General features: G+C 40.9%; 1 protein-coding gene across 15 annotated transcripts in view; it reads right to left on the bottom strand.

Moving 5' to 3' along the window:
• Nucleotides 1–20837, bottom strand: part of LOC148655551 (sickle tail protein homolog) — a 292353-nt gene that overhangs the window by 40528 nt on the left and 230988 nt on the right. For all 15 annotated transcript variants that reach the window (XM_088642156.1, XM_088642153.1, XM_088642158.1 and 12 more), the window contains 2 exons: nucleotides 20592–20685; nucleotides 1706–2535 (listed from right to left, as the gene is read on the bottom strand). In XM_088642156.1, coding sequence (XP_088498282.1) covers nucleotides 1706–2535; nucleotides 20592–20685 — 924 coding nt within the window. The remainder of the gene's footprint in view (nucleotides 1–1705; nucleotides 2536–20591; nucleotides 20686–20837) is intronic.

The following is a 20837-nucleotide window of genomic DNA, read 5'->3' as shown; positions in this document are numbered from 1 at the left end:
TCTCTAGGATGCAAGACCTCAGTTTTCACTTCACTTCTTCCAGTATTTAAATTAAAACATGTCTGAATGACAGCATGGATTCAAGTTCAATGGAAAATTTATCAGGAAATGCGATTACAGATAACAACTCTTGTAAAAAAAACACCAAGTGCACCATGGGTTAAGATCAACAGGTAGCCACGCCTGATCTATTCCTCCCTTACTAGACACTCATAATTGTGCAGAATTTAATATAAATGAAGGTAGAGCTAAATTTCATTTCTACTGTCATTTCTACAATCATCAGGAAAATCTAGACACAAGTCCCGACCTAATGACTTCCTTAAATCAAAATACAAACACTTCCCCAGTTCATATAAAGCTGGTGATCAGTCTAATACAAAACAAAATTTGCTGCCGCACTTCATAATAGTTAATCCATAAGACAGTTTTATGGAATCACTGAACTATGGTTATGCTGGCAGAAGCTTTCCTCCTTTCATTACTGCGCAACCTGTTATCGAAACTTCAAAGAACGAAGTGGCCTTTTGGAAGGATAGGCAAGAAAATCTGACGTAGGATTTTTAAAGAATTTTCTCTTTTCTACCTGGTTTAACTACCAGCGACGGAAAGCCTTCGGGTACAACAGTCGTTTCTTTGTTCTGACGTTCACCGAAATAGAATTAAACACTCTAAAGAACACGCCCTTCTGGGCTGGCGACTTGTCTTCGAGACTTTGAACAGCTCACCGCACACTGCCTTCCTCCCCCTGAAACTGCATGCCTGCTCGTCATTCAAACACAGCAGAAATCGTTTTGTTGGCTAAACTGTTCTATTTAACTACCTGCTAATGTAAAGTTCACTTTCTGCAAATTACAGTCTTACGCATTCGGGGGTCAGACTGTTCAAGCGGTCTGTCTTTAGTTCTGATTTACAATCACCAACCTGTAAATATGAAGATTTTACATTAGTTTTAGGTAGTTAACTGCATAACTCCTTGTCAGGCATTAACAAGCTATGGTTTTATGCACGCAAAGAGTTTGTTAAGATAGTTCTAGTAGAAATATTGTCGGTTTTACTTTTTCCCCTCTATTCTTCAGCTCTCAGAACTAATTCACCCAGATTTACATTTTCCCAAGAGGTACGTAGCGTCAATTTTTTCTTAGCTGTTCATGAGAGCTTGGCAGCTGTATGCCCCACCTGATATACAATTCAATAAAAGAACTTCTGATTTTCTAGCTGGGATGCCTTTTTCATAACATTTACTATCAATATTTGTTCTGCCCTGGAGTTAAATAAAGCACCATGGCTGAAAAAAACCTTTCAAAAACACAAGGATGATAAAGCCAACCTCTTGAATAAAGAGTGGCAAAAGGGCATACTGCAAAAGACAAATGATGCTATTATATACAAGAAGATTATGTGGAAATAGAGGGCAGAGGAGCTTTTCAGCACTTGATGCCTATTTTGGCAACCGTGGAGATCTGAAATCCTTTTGAAGGTTATCCCGGAGATAACCCATTTTATTGAGATGGGGAAAGTTTTACAGCTGAATGAGCACAGGCAGAAGAGATAAAGTAACGTTCCCCCAGGGTGTCAGTAAATCTGAAGTTGAGTGGGGATTAAAAAAACATAGAAGTGTAAGTGCGTAACAAAAGACAACCTTGAGAATTAAAGAAAGAACCGCTGGCCTCTTCAGGAAGCGAAAGCCTGACATCAAGCTTACCTGGTCTGAGGGTCGCTGGGTGATGCAGGCGCCCCGTGTCCCAGGAGCGGTTTATCCCCATGTGCCAGGGGGATATCGGGAACGACGGGAGAAGCCATGTTGCTCCGTGTCTTGGTTACAGTCTCCACAGCTACCGAGCCGCCTGCATCCTTCTTGAAAGATTGCCGGACTGGAGAAGACCTCTCCAGCTGTACGGTCTGAGGCACGTGGGCGTTCTGAGCTGGGTGGATTTCCATCAATCTCACGTCAGTCATTCGGTGAGGGGAGGGAGGGGGGGTTTTCGAGCCCAGAGTGGGCAGATGGCTGTCGCTGTATTTCTTGGACTTCTGCCTGTACAGGGTCTGGTGCTCCATCAGTTCAGTGGTCATGGCGGAGCTGGCGTACGAGCTGGTGGACCTGATGGAGCCCCGGGGGAAGCCCATGCTGTGGTCGACCACCTCCACGTGGCCCCCGTGGGAGGAAGCGATGCTCAGCCGGCCTTCGTGGAGCATGTAGGGGTCCGCGTAGAGGCCGTCGCCCCGCGCCAGGGCCACGCTCTTGTTGCCCATGTCTTCGTCGGGCTTGACGTCCCGGCGCTCCAGGATGGCACTTGGGCAGGGCGAGATGGACCGGGAGGGCGGGATGCTCGCCAGCCGGTCCCTGGGGACGGTGGCACTTCCGGGCATGACCATCGCCCGCGGCCCGTACGGGATCCTGGAGGGCGAAGGGGGCATGGAGAGGGGGCTGGGAGGCGGCAGGGGGCTCTGAATGGCATGAGGGGGCGGGGGGCCCATGGTTTGACGCATGGCGTGCTGCGCCTCTCTGGTCGTGTACACCACCTCCCTGTGCATCTGGAAGACAGCACACAGAAAAACAAACAAAAACCCGTTGGCATTGGGCATCGCAAGAAGAACGGCCTTCGGCAGCTTGCTTGCCCAGACTACCAAGATTTCGGGTAGCTCCCTCTCCGGTGTGTTAAAAGTGCGTTCCTCCAGGTTACTGGAGGCAAATCCGTTCTGTGTTTCTGCAGCCAGCCCACTACAAACAAAGCTTGCCGTTTGCTTCGAACGTTGACTTTGAACCACAGTTTTGGAGGGAGTGCAGCAGTTTCAGCAGGCATTGAATTACCTGGACTTGTTTTTAGGTTACCTAGGCTGCGATCTTAAGATAGAAAACTTGCCTATAAGCAGTTTTCCTCCTCGTGTATTAAAAACACATGTCTTAATTAGTTCCTAAAACTACATTTGATCTGAACACAAGATGTGTATCGTGGGTCGCGGAACAGTTATATTTTCAAAGAAACCTAATAGTTACAAGACTTCCTCTCTGTTTATCCAGGGTGCTGCACGTCTTTGCTCTGTTGCTGCCTTTCTGTCAGATATGTTTAGCCGAAACGGGCTTTTTGTAACAAACAAGTAAAAACACTTCCTTCTTTTATGGGGATGAAACCCACAGAAGTCTAAATGAAAACAAGTTCGATATGCAATACCGTTATGAACTACAACTCCACTGTCATCATTTATGAGAATAATGTTATGCCATGGCTCAGCAATGGCTTCAATATCTGCTTCCATTCTGTGAACAAGATTTGGGACTCTTAACATTATATCCTTTTGTTTCTTTTGTAGGCTCATCGCAGATTTAATTTGTATCTTTACTCAATCAAAAGACTGAAGATCATCCTCCTACTTTCTCATTTCTCTTTAACAACAGCCCAATATTTTCATGCTTACTGAGTTGAACATGCTGCGCTTCTGTTTTGGCAAATAAAAAGAAAGAACCAGAGCAAACAACAACACCTTCCCCTTGTAACAGCTTTAACTAAGAAAAACAAAAGAAGGGGTATTCTCACTGAAGGTGTGACAACCTTTAACACAAACACATTCTCTTTACAATATAACCTAGGTTTCCCCTTATGACTCCCAAGCTACAAATATACTGTAAAGACTTTCTCAGTTCTTCTTAACCTCTGATTACACTGTAGTGAACAAGCAGTTTACTGTGATTAATACTTGCACCTTTCACATCCCTCCTTACAAGATGGTAATAAGAAGTTCTTGGGAATATTTTTCCTACATCTTCTCATTAACAGTGCAAATCAGTTAGACAGCCAGGAGCCGGTACATGTATCCGTTCGGGACCATGGGTTGTATGAAAGAAAACAAAGAGAAAATTCTTGTTCAAACTTTCTTGTGGCACTAAAAATGGCCTCAACTAAAACCAACACACACAATAATTAAACGACACTAAAATCTACACACGTGTCAGAGTGGTATTTTATCCACTTCATATTTTAGAGCCACTCTACATATTACTACACATTTTTTACTAATTAAAAAAAAGGATGTTCTCCTGTACTACTTCTCCAAACTCTCCAATGTCCACTATCGAGTTAATAACCCGGTAAAGGTTGAGCTTGCAGGTGAAATAAGAACTGTATTAAATTAACATACAAACTCCACGGTGTTCGAGTAGAAGCTGCTTCAGCGAGCGCTGGTTTAAGAGCAGGGAAAAGGGTTCAGCAGCAGAGAAACTTGAAGAAGTCTCAACTTTGCGTTTTTTTTGTCCCACTTTTAAGGATGGAATTAACCTTCACTTTGTGATGAACATTTAAAGTTCACTACCTTTAACAGACTATAGCATGGGGGCAAATATATGTGGTTACACAGAACCATGTTCCTGTTGTATACATTTTAAAATCATTTCCATGGATACAATGGGAGAAGCCAATGGGGCATGTAAAATCACTGTTAAAGAGTTCCTCTGAGCCACTGGGTTATCAACACAGATCATTTGAGGGCAAAGTTTCTCTTTCCTGAGTATTTCAATGCACTAAATGTTAACCTTTGGTTGCTCATTTAAAAGGGCCTACCATTTCCTTTCTTACTTAACTTCTGACTGCAGTAAACATTACAAACAAATACGCCCCAGCATATATTACAGGCAATGGTCTTGCTTCTTAAGAGAAACCATAACAACATCAGGCACTGGCACAGGACTGGGTGCTGTCAGTTTAGGATTCAGTTTGGTCTACATGACTGTTCAGCCATTTAAAAGGAAACTGCTTGATTTATAGCACTTTAGCTTGGAAACAAAGTAGGGAAAAAGTTTCCACAACATTAAAGCAAAATATGACCTGTACAAAGGTTTGACCTCATGACAATTGAGGAGTGTGAGATAAAGAGGACAGGTCTTCTGGAACATGTAGGAAAGCAAGGCTGAACCCCGTGAGGCACTCTTAAAAATATAATACTTCAATAATTATTGTTAAGACTGCATAACTGTGTGGAGAAGAGATTTATTTTATAATGCTATTCAAAAAAGAGTAATGAAGTTTAGAAATACGAAAGAGCACTTGCAACAGCATTCCATAGATCTTATTCTTACCACACTTAATGACAGCCTAGCCTCACAGAATGTCAGTCCTTATTTATCATGGCATTCATCACAAACTGAACTATAAACTCTGCAGATTCTGTAAGTATATCTGACAAACTCACTTTCCACATGATACAGGTATAAGATGTTTTCCTATTGAAACACTGACATTCCTGGATGAGGGCTTTCTTTTAAACAGCAGGGGACTAGACACAAGACACATACACATACATGGTGCCCTATTGCAGTGCAGTGCAGGTGTGCCACTGTGCTGTAGCCAGCAGTATGTTGGAAAACTGTGGGGACAAGATGGGCAAAGAGAGCACTTTTCCTCTTCTTGGCACAGAATCCTTACTGGGGGAGACTCGGGAAGTAGGCTGACTTGGATGCTTGTTCAAGGACTATACTGAAATGAGCTCCACATGCTCAAATCTCACAACACAGTGACTTGCACACCCTCAACGTAACTGAATATTGACGTTGCAGCAACAGGTAACTTATTAGAACAGTTGGAGAATTACAGCTTTAGCAGCAGGAGAGAACCCTGCTAAGCCGCATCTGGACCTATTATTGATTCTATCCTCTTCAGTTTGTGCCCTTCGAGAAACAAGAAGGGAGGGGAGGGTTCTGAAAAACACTGCGTTATTTTAGAAGAACCGTCGCTCCATCTCTTGAAGTTAAAGGCCCCGTTTCTTCATCGTTCATATGTTACCGTTGCCGACCTTTAAAACATCGCGCAAGCTCCTCACAATCAACAACCCCACTCGGGTCGTGGGCAGGGGAGCGACAAACGCTCTCCTCATGGACAGGCTACCCTGGATTGGACACAGCGGGCAGGAAACAGATGGGTGGTGCGCAGGAAATGATTAAAGGCTTGTCAGCACACCAAAATGTCTATGCAAATAGAAAATGAATGTTGCATGGTAAACGACTACTAAACAACTGTTCTAGAAACATGATGTAACACCGGTGTGTATTTTTTTTCCTGAACCTCAATAATTGCTCTTTATACTCTACACAGAATTAGTTGGGCATATTGAGCAATATATTACAGTATATAGCGAAAATAACATTTTTGGCCAAATCCGTACAGTGCAAAGATAAATGGGGAAACAAAAAATCTATAAATTTATGAAGAGTTCCTCTTTCCCCTTCAATTTGTCACCAAACAGAATCTTAAAGTACAAAAAAATGCAGAATTAATAACAGCAAAACTACACCTTTTCTACCGCAAAAGGCTTTTTTTAAAATCAATTCATACAAAATTGTTTCCCACAGAAAGATTTCTGTTTTGGTCCAGCTATTAGTTTTCTCCAAGAAGGTGCATAATTAAGAAGGCAAATCACATATAATTTCTATTATCACATCATACAAGTCTAAAATTAATGATTAGGTTAATCACACCATGTAAAAATATCAGCTTAATTACAGAAATGATTAAGCGCTACTTCAATATGCTGGACTGTAATGAATTTGATCTTGATTACCTGAATGACTGGCTCAAACACTGCTAATGGCTATTTTTTTTTTTCAGAAGTCAATGCTGTTGTACGTTCTAAGTTTTGGAACATAAAGGAAGCCAGTGATTTATGAGTTTTATACCCTTGCCTGTAGGCTCTTTCTATATCATGTAATGGAGAAGAGCTTTAAATTGCAAATTGGGGAATTCTTAAAGAGCCTAGGTTTCATTTTAGGACAATAAGAAAAAAAAACTTTGATTAAGATACAAAAGGTGTGAAAACTTCTAAACAGAGTTAAAAATGTACCAGGAGAATAGTGATAAAATATTCAGACAGGTTTACTTGTAACCAGAAAGAAAGATAACAAGCAGCCCCAAAACAAAGGCTGTGGAGCAACACACAGCTGCTTTACTCAACTTAGAATAAACAGAAACCCGACCCAGAGCTGTAGGATCTTATTCCTGGATCAAGAGAATCAAAACAACCTTCGACTGTATCAAATGTTGCATGTATTAGGTAACAGCACGAAAAATGGAAGAGACACTTAAAATCCCAGAGTCCATAAGTTAGATAATTGTGAAATGATGAATGCACTTTAAGAAGCTGTGTTAACTGTATAACAATTTAATGCCTTATTTGGAGTCATATAATTAAGGATTTCACAGTGGATAAGTCTGTAAACATATTCTAAAACATAAATAAACAGCATAAAGATCATCCACACAATACACAATAATAATAAAGAGCAATGAATGTGAACCTTAAACCCTTAAGAAACTAAAATGAACTGGCAACATTGGCATTACATTTTCTGTCTTTTCTTTTTCATGTCATGTTTGTGTGGTTCTCGGTGTTCCTGCTGCAAGGTCTAGTGATAGCTTGATTTTCCTGAACAGATCGGTGGCAAAGGAAATGCCAAGGGTATTTAATATCTCAGCATTTGGAATGGCTCTCACAAAACATCCCTTCGCTATAATTAGAGCACCAACACAAGGGTGAGATACAGTACAGCTTATTACTGAAATGAACAAGTAACCTTGTAAATACAGACTTTCTGACAAAGATTTCTGTTTTGGTCCAGCTATTAGTTTTCTCCAAGAAGGTGCATAATTAAGAAGGCAAAGCACATATAATTTCTATTATCACATCATACAAGTCTAAAATTAATGATTTTAGGGTTATCTGTTTTCTTAATTATGCTTTAGAGTTATCCTTACAACTCTTGGTTGTCTAGCAGGCAGTTACAATATTCAGATACACTTGTGAAAAACATGGTTTTTAGAACATCCACACAGAGTAAGTAAAACAGAGTTGAGAGAACAGTTTATTAAAACTTGACATTTAGAATTCAAAACAATGGTTTTTAATTTCAGGAAAACTGTCGACGATACAGACGTAGTCTTTCAGAGTACTACAACGGAACAGGGGAGATATGGTATCAGTATCAGTGAATAATGGATGGCAAATGTTTTTTAGACATTCTTCTTGAAACGCAGGACAGACTTCTCCTAAGTGTGGGTAAGAGTGAATAGGCTAGAATATTAAACAGTATTAGAAAGAAGAAAGAAGCAGACATTTTTCAGGTCACAGAAGATTAATAAATCTCCAGGAACTGATGGTATTCTAACATTGTACTTCAGAAAACAAGATCTTATTTATTTGCCATTAACAAAGCTTTTCCGACTGTCAAGACAGGTTTAATATCCACTGACTATAAAATACATCATTGGTAATATCCATAAAAATGACAATCAAACTGAATCAAGTAATTGCTGTAATTACTTACTGTAATTACTTCCTTACTGTATGTCTAGCACTGTATGTGTAAGAATGTGTTATGAAGACAATTAAAAAAACTTTTTATTTTTTATTTTTTTAAAACTAAAACAGTCACCATGAATTTAGAAAAGTTAGGTCTCAATTAACACGGAACAAGTCTTTGAATGAGCAGCAAGAGTAATGCAGAGAGAGGAAGTACATGATATGGGATATTTACAGGTTTTCATAACGTCGCTCATTGAGCAATTAAGTTGAAATTTTAAATTGCAGGAAGTAGGCATTCAAGGTAAGACACATCCTTTGATGGTAAAACTGACATGATGTTGTTTTTTGAGCACCACAGGGTATGTACAGTATTAGGACCAGTCTTTTTTCGCAATTTCTAACGATGATCTAGATATAGATATAGTAGCTTTTGAAAATAAGGGAGGGAAAAAGCAGAAATAACGTATAGACTAATAGAAAGTGTAGAAGTTAGGTCTGGGGATGTCCACTGAAGTTCAAAATGTACAATTTCCGAGTACTGTGAGCTGTGTGTGCACTGGGCACAAACGAAAGTAAAGGTGAACTCCACAATGAAAAATAAAAGAAGCATAATTTTTCACCGGGTTCAGGAGTGAAAAGCTGTAGCGACAGGCTGGCTGGACAAAGGGCAGGGACTTCATCAAACCCAAGCTAACGACCCACGATTACTAGAAATCCCTTCTACTTGCCCGCAAGGAATTAACTTCGACCTGCTCCTCCACGTGCGGTGCACAACGATGGCCTCCACGTGACATGAAAGATACCGCGACTCTGGAAGCAGTAACCAAATACCACCCTGGGCTTAAACGAATGTCATACTGTCTATGACTTTAAAACCTCAGACGATGGAAGAGCTGAATCTTTATAGCCTTGAAGAGAGATGACAAGAGGGGATCTGATTCACTTATTCAAAATCCACGGAGGCACGAACCAGATGGCACCAGCAGAAACTGCTGTATGTGGATGTGCATTTAAAAACAAAACCAGGAGCCCCTCTGTTACACACAAGGCTCCTGGATTCAGGAACAAGCTACCCAGCCATGTTGTTGAAGCTGATACCCTGGCTTCTCCGAAAAAGGTAGATAAGATGCTTATATCACTATGCAACTATTCGCACAACACGCCAGATGGGCCTAGGAGTCTCCACTCACACGTTATCTTTCTCATTTTTACTTCGTTTTTTTTTTATTTCACACTTAAATGTTAAACTTTGAACGAAAAAAAATAATTTCTAATTTTAGTTTTTAGTTTTACCTTTTCTTTAAAACGGCTACAACACTGTCTGTACAGAAGACACATCCTTGCCCTGAGCATTATCCTTCATGCCGACATCAATCCATCTAAAAATGTTAATACAAGATAAAGCCGCATGCAGTAATCCCTTGGAACCCAATTATTAACAGATGTAGCTTGTCAAATAATGAAAGTCTTTCATCGTCAACATCTTTCAAAACTCCTATAAAACACTTTATCATAACTTCCCATCCCAAAACTATTTATTCTGTCCATTCAAAACACTATTACCTTAAAAGGTAGAACTGGCAGAGTATGTTTGTCTTATTGAAAGACGAAAAAGATTTAAAGAGCACAACTATACCACAAGGGCATCTGTTTTATATTTAAATTATTTGAGTTTTAAAGACAAACCACATACCTGCATTCCATTCTGGATCAAGGTAGTTCAATTGCATGTCATCTTGCAAACCTTACTGAATCTACATTCTTTACTAGGTAGGGAAAGCTCTTCTTCTGCTACACATTATTGGTTCCATCTGTAGTAGTTCAACATTAAGAGCTATTTTCAGAACACACATTTTAACCACGAACAACAAACAACTCTTACTTCCCCGGAAAGTACTTTTATATTCATTTACATGTGTAAATATATTTTCGGAGTATTGTGTGGTCCCCCAGTGGCTTCATGAGCATGACATCCTGTCAGTCACCAGGTCTGAACCTGCTGAGAACTTATGGGATATTCTAGAGCATTTTCCACTTCCATCCAGCAGCTGTGAGCTGCTTTTTTTGAGGAATAGAGCTGCATCTCTCCTGCAGAATTCCAGGTATCAGTTAGACTCTCTTCTGTGGAGTCTACAGACCTTACTGGCCACAGGTGGTGGTCCAGCAGCCTATTAATTGACTTTACACTGGCGTTTCCATTGTTTTGTTCACTACATATAGCCCTGTATAAGGCCTATTCAGGATTTTGATGTGCACTGTCTGCTTGTAACTCAATCCGTCTCCATTCCTCTAGGGGAACACACAGGTGTGGGACTTTCCTCAACAACAGAGGGGTATTCTCAGCCCTGCCACTGCCATGAGGGAAAGTCCCACAGTCCTGAAGGGGATTTGACAATGAGACAAAGGCAGAAGATGAAATTAAACAGCTGTCTTTGTTTCTTACCAACCTTCAACACCAGAGGTAGGACCAATTTTGTCCTGGGTTCCTTGGGCTGCTACTCAGTTTTAGAAATACAATTTAACAGTAACTAAGAACATACTTCCATCTATGAATTGTCCATGACTGCAGTGCATACTAGGAAACACAAGTAAAAGTACACTGTAGAATATACACAGTGGTAGGTCTGCGTTATAATATGTGCTGTTGGAATACCACCCAGTTAAATTCCTGGGAAAACTGAAATAAAAAACAAACGGGAATTGATGCTGGATTGGGCTGCCACTTTCCCGGTACCTCATCATGCACAAACGCATATTGTCTGCTATGGAATGGCTGCGCTCAAATAAAACGTTGCGTTTCAGTGGGAGGGAGAAGTGTAAGTGAGCCACAACACCTGAGCAGGGGCAGGTGAGGACAGTGGAATAATACGATGCAGAAGCTCACATGGGAGCTCAATGGGAGACAACATCCAGACGTCATGAGATCCTATCACTGGATAGGATCAGTGCTGCAACATCAGCTGGACATACTGAAAGGAGACGCCTTTATGCCACAAGGCACCATCTGAACCATGGCTTGGGGAAACCACGCAAAGTTTGAGAGGATGGGACATTCGCCCGTGGCCAGAAAAGGACTGGAATAGCAAGTGCCAATAGACAGAGACCCTAACCTGCCCCACACATAATTATTCCCAATCCCCTACAGACAGCAGACAACGCAGGCACAGAAAAATCGAATGCACCTCATGTATATGACAATTCTATTCTGTAGCACAAATAACCTATGAGAGGCTTTTCGAGATGAAGAGCTCAGGCTGGTACTTCACTCCGTAATATAATGTGCTTCGCTCTTAGGTCTCAAGCAGTAGCCTCCCCCTCAGGGCCATTACCACCAAGCTACAATAAAATATTACTCTTCACTGAAAGCAAACCTGCTGTTCCATCTGCACTCTGTCACAAATTATTCTACACCAATTATTTTCAGAGAAACACACCCCCTTAAATCAAAAGTGCTGTCAGATAAATGAAGAAATGCTTTAAGTAATCAGCTCTTGCAACAGAGTAATGACCCTCAGCATCATAAATTTTGATGCTACTGAGCCTCGTTCTATTAAGCAACACTGCGTGGGTCAAGCTAATTGTGTGAGGTTATGGTGCTGGAAAGCTTTAATAGCACAAGGTCACCTCTGTAACTGCATGTGCATCCCCTCACTGTCTCCAAAGTATGTGCTGAGTATTTCACACTTAAAACCACCTCCTGGTTAAGTTCAAGAAAAAAAATCAAGATTCAACTTCACAGAAAGCCAACAATCAACAGTACAGTTTCAGTATGGGCGGTTTCCGAACAAATTCTCGACTGTGCACAGAATTCCTTTACTGTATCCGATTGCCAGAGGTGTTCCCCTGCCCTGAACAAGCGTGTTTAAACAGGTGCAAACTCTCATTTGCTTTCTGCATGTAATTTCTCTGAGAAATCAAGTGTCCAGTTTCACAATTTCAGAAGCCTGTTACTACATGAAGTATTTAGAATGCTTCTTTTGTTGTGTGTGATCAGCAAAAACAAAAGACTATTTCTGCAACAGCAGTCATAACTCCAAATTAATTTCTGTAAAATATGGTTGATTTTATTTTCATTTAGCATTCACTGTAATATCAAGTAATTATGCCCTAAAACCAACCCTATTCTAACATTATTCGAGACTAGATGCACAGTTTATTTTCCCCCTGTTACTACTACATACATGTTTGATACAGCATAGAGCCTTCAGACATTAGTAAGCAGAGTAATTAATTTCCATCTAAGGAATATTTCAGTTTCAATATCACTAGTGTTCTTTTTATTTTGGACTTGGCTGGTATATGTACAGTATATATAATAGGATACTGTCTGGAAAAACAGGGATGATTAAAAGAGAATTTAATTTACTATCCATAAACTTGTTCTGCACAAACAGGTCGTAAACTAAAACAATTTTTGGATATCACCATGTTTCACACTTGTACTGGATAACCAACTCAGACTTTTCATATCGGATATAAACAGCTCATAACCACATAAGGGGTCCTGTTAAAACAAAGTACAATACAAAGGAGCAGTAATTTTCCCTTGTCAGTGGCTGCCTAGATAATTTTTTACACTGAAAGTAAAAAAATCGGGTTTTCATCTGCAAAGGCCCATCGCCTTACAATTAAAGAAGGAATGTGTAACAAATGACCCCTGGTCTTACTTTAAACACCTTGTAAAAATTTTCTGCACCACAAGAGCCTTTTATGAGATAAACGTGCCATGGAGCTGCAATCATCTGGTGCACATTAGTTCAAAAGGAGGCTGATCTGCCAAGATCTCTTTGGTCTGACCAGTAAGAATTAACTCAAACCAGCTTCCTTTGTACCTACAACAGCGCTTGATTCCTGAACACAATCACTTGTTACCTCACACTGTTATAAGCCATTTTAAACTTCTTACCATTTTCAAACTGTCACACAGTGAAACGCGAATGACATTTCACAGGTATGCAGCTTGTTTGAACTTGAGTTCACAGTCAAGTACATTTTCTCACCTTTCAAGTGCACACACATTAACCCTCTCTCACCGAAGGAGTAGAGTCAAGACTGGGACACACCCTTGGGATTAATGTCCTATAACCACCCACACTAGAGCCCCAAAAAACACTCTTCTCTAAGACAAACAAGAGGTACAGCTTAATAATACCCCTATTCCTGTCTGTTGGAAGTAAAATGAAAATTGAAGGCATAAAAACATATAAATAAAATTGTTTTCTTAAATCACAATTGCTTCAGCTAAATTCTTAATGCACATAAAAAGCAATAAAAAAAATACTACATAAGAATAAGCCACATAGGACTGTCCAGAAATACCATTTACCACCTGGGTCCCAAATAGCCTGAAAGAGTAATTCTGTTATCAATTTTAGCTCAAATCAATCACATGTCTATGGAACCAAAGTAAATTTTTAGTAATGTGAGGATTCCAATACCATTTCTCACTCAAATGTTTTGTCAGGACCAGCAAAAAGGATTAACTAAAACATTCTTGATGACCTCAATGTAGGTCCACTCCCTAATACTCTGTTCCAGGATTGTCTTACTTCCTACTCTGACTTCTACTTCCTTTGCTCTCCTGCAGTTAAATCTTGTTATATATCCTATACGTACTACTCTAAAGACACACTAATTGCAAACAAGCAAGGAACTTCAGAAGGGTAACAAAACATTTGCCTCCTGTACAATCGTGCTCCCGTTTTACCGTTACACAGAACCTTACGGGCTAACACTGACATGCCAAGGGGACGGATCCTCTTCAGTCCTGAACGGAGAAGGCTATGAGGACACTTGAAATCCTAAAGGGCACTGACAACGCCAACCCAATGCACTTCTTCTGAATGAACGGTGAAACCTGAACCAGAGGGGACGCACAGGAACTACTGGGAGTGCCTTTAAGTGCTTGAGAACATGAGGCACTTCATCACCCAGCCGATGTGGGAGTATAGTTCAAGCTGCACAACCATGGTCTTGAAACCAACATCCTGGTTTCTTTCAAGAAACAGCAGGATAACATCATGAGATTAATTAGACACCAACTATTAAACAGGCTTTATGGGCATAATGGCCCACTGTCTGTTGTTTGTAACTGTTCTTATGTTCAATAGATTCCTTCTTAAATTGGATTGCTCAGCAACAGGCTTAAAAAGTACGAAGGCTTCTGAAATGTTATAGTGGCTGTATGTTCAGTTTCAACGTATATTTCTGAGATCCTGCTGCAGGATGAATAGACCTCATTTTTTAAATGTTTCAGGAAGCTTCTTTGTAGGTCTTTAGGTTAATTTTACTCCCTCTACTTTGCAAAGTGCCCTTAAGCGTAATGCTGACATTTCAGACTATTTTTTTTCCAGCAGCAAGTTCCTTTCCTATGTCCCTATAAGGGGCAAAAAAAAACCACCTTAATTTGAATTCCAATCTGCAGAAGGCCAGAAATGCTGAACTAGGGAGAAGTCACAGTGCCGAAGCCCTTGGCAATAATACAGCTTACAATCTGCCTGGAAACTCAATCTCCCCCATCTGAGACCAGTGCATCACCCCGCAGTCCTGGCGCAGAAAGTCAACCATTAGTGGCAAATCACCCTGATTAACACCATCACTGGATAGAGTCTTGTAACACCCGAACAACAATCTCAAGACCTCGGCAACACCCTTAAATACTTCAGCTTCTCACAGTTAATAGTTAAACAGATAATATTCATATAAAGATTTAGATTTTATCAAATTGCAAACCATTACATACGGAAGAGGGCTCACACTACTGGACTGTTATGCAGCATCACTTTATGTTTCAAAAGGGTCCATTACATCCTTACTTACGAGAGAACCAAATATCTACCCTTTTAGATTTTTTTATCGTTACCAAGCACTTTGCATAACAAAAAGAACACTTTCCCATTCTCTGCCCTCCTTCCTGAGAAGAACAGATGTTTCAACCCCACAGATAGTCTGTGTCTCACACATTTTATTCATGCCCACACGTTTGGGGAGCACCGATTCTGAGGTCCTGAGTGTAAACAATTGCTCTGAGTTCCAGACACACAGCCGTCTTGGTACGTGGTTAGGCCAACACCCGCTGGAGGAATTTCAGTTCTGTGCCAGGTTTAAATTGGTCCCAGCAAAGCCCTGTGCTGACCGCCCTCCGTAATGGCACAGGGCACAGGTCCCATGTCACCCTTCATTGCCTCCACCAGAGCCTGCCCAACTGCAGAAGGTCATCTGCAGTGTCCAGCTTAGCACACAATAAAATCACACAAGAATGACTGCATCGTTCAACGATTTTCATGAGAGATGTGGTCTGTGAATAATAACAATGAACAGGTGTGCTTTAAATGCTCTGCTGCCAAGAGGTTGCACAGAATTTGTGCAGGTTTTTATGAACTGTCTTACTGAAATATCTAAAGACATCTACATGCCAACCAATCACACACTGCACTGCACAGACTGGTCCAGACACCCCCAACCCCTGACCCCAACTGAACAGGGCATCACTGCAGACTAGACCAGACACGCCCCCTGATCAACAGGGCATCACACACACTGCAGACTGGACCAGACACACCCCCAGACCAACAGGGCATCACACACACTGCAGACTGGACCAGACACCCCCCCCAGACCAACAGGGTATCACACACACTGCACAGACTGGACCAGACACACCCCCGGACCAACAGGGCATCACACACACTGCAGACTGGACCAGACACACCCCCCAGACCAACAGGGCATCACACACACACTGCAGACTGGACCAGACACACCCCCCAGACCAACAGGGCATCACACACACACTGCAGACTGGACCAGACACACCCCCGGACCAACAGGGCATCACACACACTGCAGACTGGACCAGACACACCCCCAGACCAACAGGGCATCACACACACTGCAGACTGGACCAGACACCCCCCCCAGACCAACAGGGCATCACACACACTGCAGACTGGACCAGACACACCCCCTGATCAACAGGGCATCACACACACTGCAGACTGGACCAGACACACCCCCCAGACCAACAGGGCATCACACACACTGCAGACTGGACCAGACACACCCCCCAGACCAACAGGGCATCACACACACTGCACAGACTGGACCAGACACACCCCCGGACCAACAGGGCATCACACACACTGCAGACTGGACCAGACACACCCCCCAGACCAACAGGGCATCACACACACACTGCAGACTGGACCAGACACACCCCCGGACCAACAGGGCATCACACACACTGCAGACTGGACCAGACACACCCCCGGACCAACAGGGCATCACACACACTGCAGACTGGACCAGACACACCCCCCAGACCAACAGGGCATCACACACACTGCAGACTGGACCAGACACACCCCCCAGACCAACAGGGCATCACACACACTGCAGACTGGACCAGACACACCCCCCAGACCAACAGGGCATCACACACACTGCAGACTGGACCAGACACACCCCCCAGACCAACAGGGCATCACACACACTGCAGACTGGACCAGACTGGTAAAGCATAACTGTTACAGAAATGACCAGGACGGTATTCATGCCAATCATAATTATACAAACAAAAACACAACACAGAGATTCTTGTTCATACTGTTCCTGCATGAGCTGAGGGATCTCACCACCTCACAACAAAAGACTACTAAAAAAGTAATAAACTGCAATAAACAGATAAAAGCCAATTACTACAAATTGAATTAGGGCTGTTAAATCATGTTATCTCCATTCGCTTACCTATAAATAAATCTCATATTCTCTGATTCAAGACCACAACAATGAGAATCGTTTCTTAAGATAATACCTAGCCCGGAGGGTGTCTCTTATTATACAAGAGAAATCCCCTTAAATCATTAAACTCCATGAAATGGCACCTGTTACACAATTAGAGCTACCATTCACAATTTGATTTTGATTCTGATCATTAAAGATTCTACCCATAAATAGCCATTATGCAGAAACAATATCTCTTTTTTTTTCTGGACATTCAACATATCCTTAAATGATTTTGTCAGCTTCAGCAGCAACGCTGAACTTTGAAAGCTGCATTTATTGGCTGATGAAATGGGTTAACTATTTGCTGAAAGTAATAGCAAAGTGAAACTTGCTCCAGCACTACTAAAGTTTCCTGAAGCAATACGTTCTTTGGAGAGGCTACTGTTAATTTCACGGGAACTTAAAGTGATATCAAAGTTAAGAGTTATCAATTTTAGTGTTCTATTTTTTAATACTGGGAGTTCTATGCACACTATGGCATTTATACATAAGATATTGTGTTTCAGCAGATTCTTCACTGTTCTCAGTTCATTTCATGACTGCGATTCACCATTGAAAAGCAACGGAAATTCAAAAAACTCCATCGAACGCCGCGCTTGCATTACTGAAGGTTAAATAAAAATGTCAAGGAAGCACAGTCCCGCTTCAGCTACATAATTTCCATGAATAATGGTTTTCATAAACAAATGTTGTGGCCTCAGGATACTATTAAGCTCCGTTAGTGTTTTTAAACACTTTAAAGGAAGAGTAATGTCTGGCAATACCTTTTCTTTCCATTTCAGTTTGACAGCTCTAGGGTATTTTGGAAGATATGTTTGGTCAGAAACATCTCATCTCAGCCAATGTTTTATCACAAAACAGCATACAAAAATGTCTTAACTGAAACTGTTTTATGTAATAAAAGACACACATCAAGAAGGATTTAAAGACAAATTTACAGTGTGTGAATAGCATACAATACTATATGCTATATAGAACTATATACAGTACACAGTAAGTACAGAGAATGAAACTATGCTGGTACTTCTGTTACTGAACCTGGCCAAAACAAATGAACCTAACTTTTAAAAAGCCAAGAAATCTTTTAGTTAAAAATCGTTTGTGAAATGTGGTGAAGCAGGCATTGCTTAACAGTAATGGAACGATTTTGATCACAGAAAATCAAATGAAATGAATTCAGTCAGGCACGATGACAGATGGCAGACTACCAGAGCCTACTGCATATTCTGCGACAGAGGGGGGGGGCTTTGACCATGAAACAGCAGTGCAATCTGATGTCCAGGTGAGAAAATCAGAGCAAGATGTTTAGCGCAGGTCCTCAAAGGATAGGTAAACAAACGGAAAAATGACGAGTAAAACCCATGGTCAAGCACAGTCAGACACCTCTTAGATAATTCAGGGATTGAGTATCAGTTAACAGAGAGTCCACATAAGGGGAAAAAGGTGCTCAAACAGGGGTTATGTCATTAGTGGGGTACTGCATGGGTCTGTACTGGAACCACTGCTCTTTTACATGCTAATTTACATCTGTGATTCTGGTATAGTAAGGAAACTCGTCATTAGTGTAGATGATACTAAAAGCGGCTGGAGGATCAGCAAATAGCAGCAAATGGAATTTTCAAACAATACTATAAAATTCAAAACTGGGTTACTTATTAAAAATATATAGGTATTTACAGTATGTTGCTGGATGTGAACATTAAATCACTAATAACAACCAAAATGTCTAAAGAGAGACCAAAGGCCCTCCTCTCATCTGTAACCTTTCCTATACTCACGTTAGATTGCAAAATGAGCACAGTTAAGCGGGTATCACAACTCCACTTCTGAATTCTGATATTATTTGTTTTTTCTATTCAACATTATGCCCCTACTCTGATTTCAGAAGTGTATTGCAAACAAACATTCAATATTTAATAAAGTTCATTCTTAGTGGAAATAATACTGCTTGGATACTGTAACTGTAATTCTGATAGTATAACTAGGCATTGACAACAGTACCTTGGGGAAAAAAACATTTTTCAAAGCAGTATTACTCCTGCGGGTAACATTTTTGTCTTGCAAGTATCATTTTGGCAGTGATAAAGCCAAAGATGCAGGTTACTTACTTCATATGAATAACACGTACAAGATAAAGCTAACCAAAATTCCTTTTCTGAATGCACAAATCCATCTTTCATAGTTTGATGCAACTTGTTGGCAAAAATACAATGGCTTCTGGGAATAAAATAGAATCCGTGGCTAAAATCATCACAGTGTTACATTAATGATATTTCAAGTAAAAAATCGCTGGTTATTCATTGCTTGGAGCAAGAGAGGAAATAGTTTCAGTTTTCATGGAGTATATCAGACTGGACACAACAACATCGTAGCACTTGAAAAGACCCCTGTACAGTCAAGCTTTGCCAGAGGGTTATCGTCAACTAATAATATAAAAAAACTTCAGGGGTTTTACCCTGTGGTCTTCTTATTAGGTATCTTGTATTACTGTAATACCCCAAGTCCACAGACTGCTTTCTTTAGACTTCCAGGATTATGTTTTAACTCTAGAATGCAATAAAACCAACCCCCTGCGCAGAATATGAATACTAGTAAAGATATTGAGTGATTATTGCTAATGTTAGAAGTGGTTGAACATATTTTCAAAAGTCCTTTAAAGCTGCAGTAACCATATCACAAACAACTGAGTTATTAAACTAAAAATGAGAAGCAGATCCAGTATTACTCTTTACAAAGAAAGAACTACTGAAAAAAGCTAAACAGCCTTACCTACAGAACACGGTAACAAAGCAAAGAGCAATATTATTCAGATGAATAAAACAATCTTACAGATATACAATTAACTGCAAACTACTGAGATAAAAAATTATTCCCCAATTAAAACCTAGATGCTCCATTTACAGCTTTTACAAAATGCATGTTAATACAAGTGCTTCTGGACATCCACATTTGCTACACTGCGTCTTTGAAACACACAGTATTATAAAAGGAGCTTAAAACTCCAGCCACACATATTTCAAATTCCAGGACTGCGAGCTGGCAATAACACAGCAAGGTTATTTGAGTGAGTTCCCATTTCTAAAATCACTTGAGCACACGACAGAAAACTGTGTGGAAGAAAACTTTACAATTAGCAGTTGCATTAATAAAGTGTTAAGACACCTTGAACACGGTTACAGTAGACACGTTTCTGCTACCTGAAGGAATTTTAGAGACACCAGTTGTATCTAGTGTAGTTCTTGCACATCAGCAGGAAATGTCAGCTTTCAGAGAGCGAGATGGAGACTCTCTGGCAGCACAGGAATAATTAGCAGGAATCCCACAAGGAAGCTTCAAATTTTAATTCTAAACTAATGCCACAGACATGGATCAGAGACACTGGGATTAATGGTGGCAATAAACTCAAAGTCTTCAGAACATTTGTATACATGTGTACTCAGCAGATGGGAAATAAAGACAGAAGGGTCAAAAACTTAGTTTGGAATTACTTTCCCACACTGAAAAACTGTGCTTGTACTCACCCTCACATCTCCATTGGCAGGCCTGGTGCTGTGACTGAATGCATGGACAGGATCCTTGTGGTACACTTTTAGGCAGGAGTGAGCCGTAATATTCCTGGAATCAAGGACATCAATAACTAGGGATGAGGACAGCAGGTTCATGTGAGCGATTTACAAGGGCTTCTAGTTTGACAGTGAACTAATGAGGGCTCCAAACGTACAGTACGAGACAAATTTGAACAGATATTCCATCCCATTTGTCGAGGA

The sequence above is a fragment of the Lepisosteus platostomus genome, chromosome 8 (genome assembly GCF_059453375.1).
Source record: "Lepisosteus platostomus isolate fLepPlt1 chromosome 8, fLepPlt1.hap1, whole genome shotgun sequence".
In the NCBI taxonomy this organism is placed as follows: Eukaryota; Metazoa; Chordata; class Actinopteri; order Semionotiformes; family Lepisosteidae; genus Lepisosteus; species Lepisosteus platostomus.
Note: the sequence above shows the minus strand (reverse complement) of the source record. Positions and strands in the feature narration are given on the sequence as shown.